Source organism: Numenius arquata, chromosome 8 (genome assembly GCF_964106895.1).
Source record: "Numenius arquata chromosome 8, bNumArq3.hap1.1, whole genome shotgun sequence".
Classification (NCBI taxonomy): Eukaryota; Metazoa; Chordata; class Aves; order Charadriiformes; family Scolopacidae; genus Numenius; species Numenius arquata.
Window position 1 is genome coordinate 54,751,576 of NC_133583.1, and position 9,422 is coordinate 54,760,997.

General features: G+C 59.1%; 1 protein-coding gene across 1 annotated transcript; it reads right to left on the reverse strand.

Moving 5' to 3' along the window:
• Positions 1-270: 270 nt before the first annotated feature.
• On the reverse strand, positions 271-1,902 carry DMRTA2 (DMRT like family A2). Its single transcript, XM_074152659.1, has 3 exons — positions 1,410-1,902; positions 1,300-1,335; positions 271-1,148 (listed from the first exon to the last, which is right to left on the reverse strand). The coding sequence occupies exons 1-3, from the start codon at positions 1,900-1,902 to the stop codon at positions 271-273; spliced, it is 1,407 nt and encodes a 468-aa protein (XP_074008760.1).
• Positions 1,903-9,422: the final 7,520 nt, after the last annotated feature.

The following is a 9,422-nucleotide window of genomic DNA, read 5'->3' on the forward strand; positions in this document are numbered from 1 at the left end:
TATATGTATGTGTGTGGGGAAAAAAAAAGAGTGTGTGTGTGTGTGTGTACACACCCCACGACGCACCAAGGATATCCATGCTTATGGCCATAAGCAACAAAGAGTGACAATGAAAAGTGCACCTTTATCACCGTTTTAATTACACCTACGTCTGTCCGCGCCGGGCTCTGTACGGGGCGGGGGGAGAGGGGAGGGAAAGCCACCCGTGTCCGTCCACCCGTGCCTACCTAGCTACCTCTACACAGATGAGCTTTAGGAAGCCGCCCCCCGCTATTGCTTCTCGGGGGTGTTGTTGACCATGGGCCCGTAGAGCCCGCCGGAGTAGACCTGCTCCTTGTGCACGGCGGAGCGGTCCCGCATGAGGTCGCTGAAGGCGTAGTCCACGGGCGGCCGGAACCCCAGGGTGGGCATCAGCCCGGCCGTGGAGTAGGGGGTCATGAAGGCCAGTCCCCGGCTGTGCGCCGAGTAGGCGAGGCGCAGGGGGTTGAGTCCCAGGTGGGTGCCCAGCGGGTAGGCGCCGGCCTCGGCCCCGAAGTGCGTGGCGTTGGGCTGCAGGGGGGAGAAGGCGGAGCGGCTGCCCAGCGTGCCGATGGCCGGGGCCATGGCGCCGGCGATCAAGGGCCGGTGGTGGGCGGCGGTGGCGGGGGTGGGCGGAAGGCCTTGCAAGGCGCCGTCCCGAGCCCAGCCCTCCTCGGGGCCCTTCTCCGGGCCGCGGTTGTTGAGGATCTGCTCGATGGCCTGTACCACGTCCCCGCCGCAGCCCTGCAGCACCAGCTCCAGCACGCTGCGCTTGTGGGCCGGGAAGACGCGCGTCAGGATGTCGATGGGAGTCCGCTGCCGGCCGCCGGCCGAGGGCGACGGGTCCTGCTCGTCCTTGTCCGCCTCCGAGCCCGAGTCCGAGCCCAGCGGGCTGATGGAGCCCGGGCTCTCCTCCCCCTCCTTCGGGCCCTTGGAGACGGGCGAGCTCAGGAAGGACTCGCCGTCCCCGTTCTCCGAGCCCGAGCCGTGGCGAGCTTCTGGAGAGGAGGTGCCGGGCACGGACTCGCCGTCCGGGGAGAGGGGCTTCCCGCCCGCCTGCTGCGGGGTAACGGCACGGCTCGGCAGCAGCGTCTTGGGGAACAGCTCGAACTTCTGCATCTTGGACTCTGCGGGGCGAGGCGGGGAGGGAGAAGGAGAGAGACCGTCAGTGCGGCTGCCCCAGGCGGGACCCGCGGAGCCGTGGGATGCCTCCCGTGGGATGCTCCGCAGGGGGATAACGCCCGGGGGATGCTCCGCCGGGGGGGTGCTCCGACAGGGGCGATGCCCCCCCACCATTCCCCCCGCCGCCTTTCCCGGCTCCTTCCACTCTCCCCCCCCCACCCCCCACGCCTTTCCCGGGCTTCCCCCGAGGGCGCACAGCGCGGCCTTACCTGAGGCGCCGGCGCCTCCCTCGCCGCCGCCGCCGGCGCAGACGGAGCCGAAGACCTCGTACGCGGGCCGCGGCGGGATGATGCCGTTGGCGGCGGCCAGGGCCAGCCCCTCGGCCGTGCCGTAGAGCAGCTGGAGCTCCCGGGCTTCGTTCTCCTCCTGCGCCTGCTGGCGGCGCAGCGCGACCTGGGCGGCCATGACGCGCTGGCGCTCGGCGATGAGGGTGCACTTGGCGCACATGCAGTCCTTCCAGCGGCAGTACCGCTTGTGGCCCTTCAGCGCCGACACCACCCCGTGGTTGCGGCAACGGGCGCACTTGGGCGTCCGCGGGTACTTCTCGGCCGCCCGCAGCAGCAGCGGCGGGGCCCGCAGCAAGCTCCCGGCCACGCTCACCGGCAGCGTGGCCGCCGCCGCCGCCGCCGCCGCCGCCACCGAGCTGGGGGGGACCGGCGGGGGCGCGGCGGGCACGCTGGGCAGTTCCGACCGCAGCTCCATCCTGGCAAGCCCTCCCCGGTAGAGCGATCCCCCCTCCCTGACCTCCTCCAAAGCAACCCGGGGCGGGGAAGCCCCCGCGGCGCGCCCGGACGCGGAGGAGCTCTCGGCGCGATCACAGGTGGGGGGCACACGGAGCCCCGGGTGCGGGCATGCAAACCGCAGTGCCTATCCCCCCGCCGCGCTCGCCGCCCCCGTCCCCCTGGCACTGGCAAACGACTCCGGAGCGGGGCCCAAGTGAGGAGCGGGCCGTCGGGAGCCTTTCCGCGCCCTCCTCCCCTCCCCTCTGCTCCCGAGAACGAATCTAAGACAAGAAAATCCGAGCAAACTTAGAGCTCTCTCTCTTCCTTGCTCTCCGTGCGCATCTGGCCGCGCAGCACCAAGTCCATCGCGCCGGGCTCAAAGCCGAGCTCTCCCGTCCGCGCTTGCGGGATGCCCCGCTGGAAACCCCAGCTGCTGCCTACGCTCAGCTCCCCCTGCCCCCTTCCACTACCATCACAGCTTAAAAGCGTCCCTTCAAAGAGCAATCCGGCACCTTCAACGACGGGATCCCTCGCCACAAGTCGCGGAGGCTAAAATCCAGGAGAGAATAATAAATAATAAATATATGTGTGTATATATATATAAAAAAAAAAAAAAAATCACCCCGTCTCCCGAGCAGCAGCACCGCAGCCGGGCGGAGGGGCCGGCAGCCCGCGGCCGGGCTGGGCGAGCCTCGCCGGGGCGAGCCCCGAGCCGGCGCCGGGGCAGTCAGAGCCGACGGCAGAGCCGACGGCAGAGCCGACGGCAGGGCCGGAGCAGGCAGGGCCGGAGCAGGCAGGGCCCCCGCGCCCCCCGGGAGACGCTGCCGCCGCCCCGCGCCGCCTGGCGCGTGCGGCCCGCGCGGCCGGAGCTGCAGGCAGAGCGCGCGCTGCCCGCCGCGCCGCCCGCCCGCCACTCGCGCTATTGTTGCGCCCCGCGTTGCCATTAGGCAACATTGGACAACAATGTGGCGCCTGCTATTGGCCAGGGGCGGGAAGCGCCGCTCTGATTGGCCGCCCGGCGGCTGCCCCGGCGCGCCGCGCCCGCGGAGAGCCCGCGGGGAGAGCGGGGCCGGCGGCCTCCGCGCCTGTGCGAGGCTGCGAGAGCCTGCCCGGTCCCTCCGAACCTGAGAGTCCGGCTTTTCTGGCTTTTTTTTTTTTTTTTAATCCAGTGGGAACGGTATTTGCCTTGCCAACTGTTTGATTTTTTTTTTTTTACTATTATTATTTTTTTTTTCTCCTGGGTGTCACTTGTCAGAAGGGTGGGGGAAAATATACTATGGAAGGTGACAATTCAATTGCTGGTCTCCCCCTTCCCCTTGGAGATTTTGTTTTATAATAGTACAGTACGTAACGATGACTCTCTCCTTCCCTTTTCCTTCCTTCCCTTTTCCTTCCTTCCCTTTTCCTTCCTTCCTTCCTTCCTTCCTTCCTTCCTTCCTTCCTTCCTTCCTTCCTTCCTTCCTTCCTTCCTTCCTTCCTTCCTTCCTTCTTCTCTCTCTCTCTCTTCCTTCCCTCGCTCCTCTCTTCTCCTTCTCCCCCTGTCCTTCCCCTCTCTCTCTCTCACTCCACAGCTGCAGGTGAATTTTCCAGGCGCAGCTGCAGCAGGAGAAGCCCGAGGTGAGTATGATTTTCCGTGTTTTCCTTGCGCTGCAGCCCGGGAGAGCCCTGCCCGCCCTTCGCCCCCCAGAAAGTGAAGTTCGCCCTTTCCTCCTGCCAGCTGGTTGCGTGACTACACGTTCAACAGGCGCCTTCCCCGCGGGGACAATAAACCCGAGGGGCTGATTTTTGAGGAGGAGGCTGTCGGGCTGGTAACTGTATATTAACCCCGAAGCTTTTGTTTTAGCATTAACCGCCCGGGTTTGACGTCACCTTCGCTGGTAACGGGGAGGAGGTAGCACTTTGGTGGGAAATAACGCCGTCTCCTTTCCCCGAGGCTCTCCCCTCCTGTTTCCCACCAGCGATCTCCATCCTCCCCGGCGCTTTTTAAAGTTCTTTCTTACATGTGTCAATAACTCCGTCCCCGTCGCGGGAACCGTCTGCCGGTGGCTGGTGGCAGCGTCCCCACCTGCGGGGTCACACGCTGCGACACCTTCCCCCGGGTGGGCTGCGGGGGGCTGCCCCCGGGCGAACTGCCTGCCCCCGCGGCACTCGGGCACCCGAACCGGCAGCAGAGAAAGCCCTGGCTTCGCTCTAAACGTGCCGGACCCGCCCGGGAAGCGCGCAAGGGACGCGCAGGGCCGCGGAAGGCCGCGGAGCAGCCCCGCCGCAGGACAAGCAGCGCTCGCTGATGCTCCGCTGCCCTTTCCCTTTTGTCACATTCCTTCTGTGGTTGCGAGAAGCACAATTGCAGAGCCCTCAAACTTTTCATTATTTTTGTTACACTTACATCATTCTTCTTCTATTTTTCACTTATTTTTTTTTCGAAATGAACGCTTTCGCGCCCGACTTTCTGTGTGTGCAGCTGCCACCCACTCCTAGTGATTTAGGTGTTATAACACCTTTATTTAATACAGCAGCGAAGTCAAAATATCCGATTTAATTTTATTCGCAACCACTAATTTTACTCTCCGGGGAGAATTACTCAGATCATCTGATTTAACTGAGAATTCGTAGAAGTCGATCAGACTAAGTAAGAAGCATTTAAAGTATTGCTTTATGCTGGCTTACCACGGAGAAAATATTCTCCCTTCTTCCGGCAGTTTTGTTTGGGTTTGCGGTGGGGTTTGGTGTTTGTTTGTTTTGTTGTTTTCTTGTTTTTTGTTTTCTGGGGTTTTTTTCTGCAAATACCTTCCCCTTCCCCCCCGGAGGCAGCCTGCCATCACCAACAAGGCAGGACACAGGTTACCTTCATTTCCCCTCTTCCCTTTTCTTTCAGCTTTGATTTAAATTAAAGGGCTGGGTTATCATTTCCGTTTACGGCGGTTTTAAACGATCTATTTTGGAAACTGCCGTTTCCAAAAATAAAAAAAAAAAAATTAAAAAAAAAAAAAAGAGAAGAAGAGTGGGTCATTAAACAGCCAGTGAAATGCGCTGGTTTCTGTTCAGTCTCATGCCTTTAGTAACATTGCAAACGGCGGTGTAGAAGTTTGAACACATAATGTGTGGTGTCTCCATCCCACGGCGTTACATGTGGTTTCCGTGGGCTCACGCATCCCGTTCCCCGGTGACTGTATCGGCAGAGTTGGGACACCGATGTCCTAGCGCTGGTGCCCACTTCCACAGGCACCCCCTCATCCAAAACACTCAACCGTGTATCGCTCTTTAAACACTACGCTCGGTATCAACCCGACATCGAAATAGCCGGGGTTTGTTCGAGAAATGTTGAATAAAAATATTGCAAAAACATGCAACGCAGTCCCAGGATTCAGCAAGCACTGGGAATATTTGTGGAAAGCTCCCCCGCTGTATCACGAGGGTTTAACGGTTTCCCACCCTCCGCTTCTCTCTCTCCATCCCGGCTCGGGCAGGGAGCAGCCCCGGCGCGGGCGATGGGCGCCCGGAGCCGGCGGGGGCCGAAGGCGAAGCCGCCTCCCGCGGCCCCTCTGCTCCCCGGAAAGCGGGACCAGAGGCCGAGGCCTCCTCTCCGGCCTCGGGACACTCCTCCGGGAGAAGCAGACTCTGCTCCTTCCTCTCTCCAGCTCCGGTCGCTGAAGGGAGCACTTACAAACGAGATCCCGCTATTTTGTTGCTGTTGTTTTTTTCTTATAAAATGCCTTCAGAAAAGGAGCCCCCAGGAGACTGATTTGATATTTTAATAATCATAATTTCTCCTCTCTCCTTGTTTTCCCTTGGAAGCTTTCTCTGTGAACTTAGACAAACAGTGCGCACATTTCACAGGTTTTATTCAAGCAAAACAAAAACTTGGCCGTGAGTTAGCCCGGATCAGCAAAGCCGCGGCCAGAGCTTGCCATGGGGCAAGGGCTTTCTCCAGCTTTGTCCCGGCCTGCCAGAGCCCTAAGTGTGTGAGTATATAAGGGAGGCGGGGGGGAGGGGGGGGTCTGCTGTTGATGCCCCCTCTTCTTCTCCCCTTCTCTCCTACTGCAATTCGTTTCTGTTGGATGAGGCACAATAAAAATCTTCATGCACATCCCTGCTCTTGTGTCTCTCTTGGAAGGGGGGGGGGGATGTTTGATTTCTGAACCCACAGATTAGCCCTGTTCCCGCTGCACGGGCGGGTGTGCCGGGGAACCGGAGCGGGACACCGCGAGGTTACGAGGAAAAGAGAAATTAATTCCTCCAAACCCAACGAAATGCAACTTTAAAGCCCCCGAGACTTCTCTCGTTCCCAGCTTGGCTCTGGGAGCTCGGTCCACCACCTTCAAAGCCGAGGCGTGGACCCAGCTCCTTCCTTCCCCACCCCCACCCCCTCGCAGGGGCTGGCCGGGCCCAGAAGGAGTAGCCCAGGTTCGGCACAGGGCGCCTGGGCCAGCTGCGGGGCCCGGGGCTAGCGGGTGTCCCCACGGCGAGTGCTCCGCCCGGGCCGGGCGCAGGCGGCTACTGGCCCCGCTGAGCCCCCCCCCGGGCTGAGGTGATGTAGTGGGGGTTGGGGTCAGAGATGATGGGGCACAGCGTCGCCCCCGGTTTGGGCAACCTGTACCCTCCAGACGTGTGAAAAGCTACGTTACTTCGTTACGGGAATGAAAAAAACCGCCGCGTTTCGTCGCGCGGTGCCCCGGTTGCTGCTTAATTATCCCCGGTACGTGTTTGACTCCGGCGGCCTCCAGAAACGCACGAAGTCGGCGCCCACGACTCCACGCTCACATCTGGGTCAGCTCGATAAAACACGAGACGGGTTTTTTGGCTGGGTCTGCTTTTTTTTTTTTAGTTTAGTTTTGTTTTGTTTTGTTTTTATATATCTATCTATATATAAAAAGAGCCGATCTTCCCGGTGTTTATTTCTCTCCTCGCTCCCATTGATTCACCTAAAGGCGTCCTATGTGTTGCCGCTCCCGTGCAAAAGTTTGAGAGGGCTGCATGCAACGGTGCCTCTGCATCTTCCCCCAATTACAAGTCCTAAAATCTTAATTAAAAAGAGCCCGTCTATTGGCTGCCATGTAGGGGAAGGCAGACGCGCACGCCCGCAGGCAGCGCAGCGCCCGGAAGCATCCCAGAGAAATATAGTTCTTGATTAGTGTATTTTCATCTCGTTCTTAGCGGAAGACAGTTTGTAAGTACCTGCTAATGTTAGTGCTCTTTAAGGTTTCAATTGTTCTAGGGGGTTTGCCATTGACTTTTTCATTATTTACCTACTGAATCAAAGTAAGCAAATGCCATCTGTTTCCCTGCTGCTATCATCTTCACTTTTAATTATCCGCCCAGCAGCCTAATAGAGATGATATTAAACTAAATCTTTTTGACATTAAAAGTAATTATCCCCAAACCAATATTACAAGAATGAAAATTATCCCACCCTCCCCACCCCCCACCCCCACCCCCCCCGCCAAGAAAAAAGGCACATTCCTCCTGGTCCAGGCAACCTCCTCAGATCCCGGAGCGGGGAAAGGTAGACGGAGCTCCCGTTAGCCCCGACTTCTCAAGTATTTGAAACATTATTAACTCGATTTCCCGGCTCCCAGTGGGGGAGGAAAAAGAGACAAGGGAGAGCGATTTGTGGAAGGAAATGAGGGAAAATCGGGGCTCCGCATATTCCTGCGTGGGCTCCTCTCCGCCCCGCAGTCCAGCAACTGCACGGCAGGGACCGTCCCGGTTCCGCACCAGCGGCGGGGGCCGGGGCTGCCCGCTCCCACCCCCCGCCCCGGGGCACCCGCCGGGCCCGGCACAGGTCCCGGCACCGGGCTTTTAGAAAATAGCGTAGCATAAATGCACACCCATGCAGCCTCTCCGAGCGCTTTGCACCATCCGACGGCGCCGGCCGTGTGTAAGGCGTTGGCGTTGGGGGGACGGTCATTACAGAGACATTAGGAGCGGGTTCGTAATTAAGGGGAGGCCGGCGGGTCCTCTAACAGATGGTCGCTTGCTGAATTACCTCTACAGAGTCATTTCGCTTAGACTCAAACTTCTCCGCCATTTCTCCTCCGACTCGTTTTAATATGAGCCGGAGCCGCGTCCCCCATTTCCTTTAATATGTGCTAAACTGAGCTAATTTTAATTGCATGTTTCAACTTTGCTAATTAAATAGAGTGGTCTAATTAAAAGTGACTAGGGAACAGTTTTAATTCAACCCTCCACTTTTTTAACAATCCATTATGCAACAAATCCAGGGTAAGCCCTCCCTTTAAAAAAGCTACAGATGATTGAGTTTTTACACCTTTTTACACGCTCACAATGGGGAGACTTGACCCAACATATGTAGCGGCGGGGCCGGGCCCCCCCGGCTCCCCGGTGGGGTATTGGAAACGGGCTGTCTCGCTGCTGCTGCCCTGCCTGAGCGCTGCTGGACCCGGTTGCCTCCCGGGGCCTCCCCGCTGGAAGTGCTGAGACTATTAGCCCAGCAGAGGTTAGAGTAGCACATCCCCAAGACAGCAGCCCAGGATTTGGGAAAATCGGGCTCTTTACACGCTTCATCTCTTCACCAAGTGCTCATTAGGTTGTTAACCTCTGGTTCACATGAAAGGGGCATGTGATGAATCCCCTCCCGAACAAATGGGCGCATCCCCCTTCAGGCACTGAACAAAGCCCTTAAAATAACTGCACAAGAAAGCCTTTAGTTGTTACTCTAAAATTTCTTTTCTCTGAGAGCTTGTGCCCATCCACACACACGCACACAGACACACAGAAAGAGTGGGGTGAAAAAAAGCGCACACACACACACAAAAATCCCCCCTCATCCCTCCCCCCCCCCCCCGTGCGCTGAAGCTAAACATTAAAAATCCGGGTTCCGTCCCCCGGGCCTTTGGCGCTGGCTGATGTCCCCCGGGTTTGGCTGAGACCCGGGCTGGGGCTTCCCAAGGGAGGGGAAAGAAATCTTAATCGCTTTGGCGGAGCGGGAGGGGGGAGGCAGCTTCTCCCTGCGGAGGGGGAAAGCCGGGGCGGGGGGGGGAGGAGGAGGAGGGCGCAGCTCTGCTCTTCCCGGCCATCCCCAAGAGCTGTGGGAATGCGGGAGCCAGGCTCCGCTCTCCCCGGCCGTCGGCCGGGGAGAGCGGAGCCTGGCTCCCGCATTCCCACAGCTCTTGTATGGATTTTAGGCTCTTTAAGACCTTTCCTTTTCTCTCTCTCTCCCTCCTTCTCCCTCTCCCTTTTTATTTCCCAGCCCCTCGGGCATGGATTAAAGTGACAGACAATTTTCCCTTCGCACCTTATTGATGGTTAAATGCACTTTGAGGGCAGCGGAGGAGGAGGGGAGGAGAAAGGGGGGGGGGGGGGGCGTCCCGGGAGCGCGGAGCCCCCTGCGCTCCCTTCCTCTCCCCATCACCTTGCGGGTGGCTGCAGGAAAACACGCGTGTGCCGCAGCCTCCCCCGCAGCCGTGGGCTTGCGGCGTGGAAACACACGCTCACACTCACACACACACGCAGGTAAAGAGGAGGCAGCGGTTCGGAGCC

What these genes read in the sequence shown, in the direction of transcription:
- DMRTA2 (XM_074152659.1), bottom strand. Translation starts at nt 1,902, where the DNA reads ATGGAGCTGCGGTCGGAACTGCCCAGCGTGCCCGCCGCGCCCCCGCCG. An exon ending in GGGAGGCGCCGGCGCCTCAG is followed by an intron (nt 1,336 to 1,409) that starts GTAAGGCCGCGC and finishes GAGTGGAAGGAG; the next exon opens with CCGGGAAAGGCGGCGGGGGG. An exon ending in GGGGAATGGTGGGGGGGCAT is followed by an intron (nt 1,149 to 1,299) that starts CGCCCCTGTCGG and finishes CGCCTCGCCCCG; the next exon opens with CAGAGTCCAAGATGCAGAAG.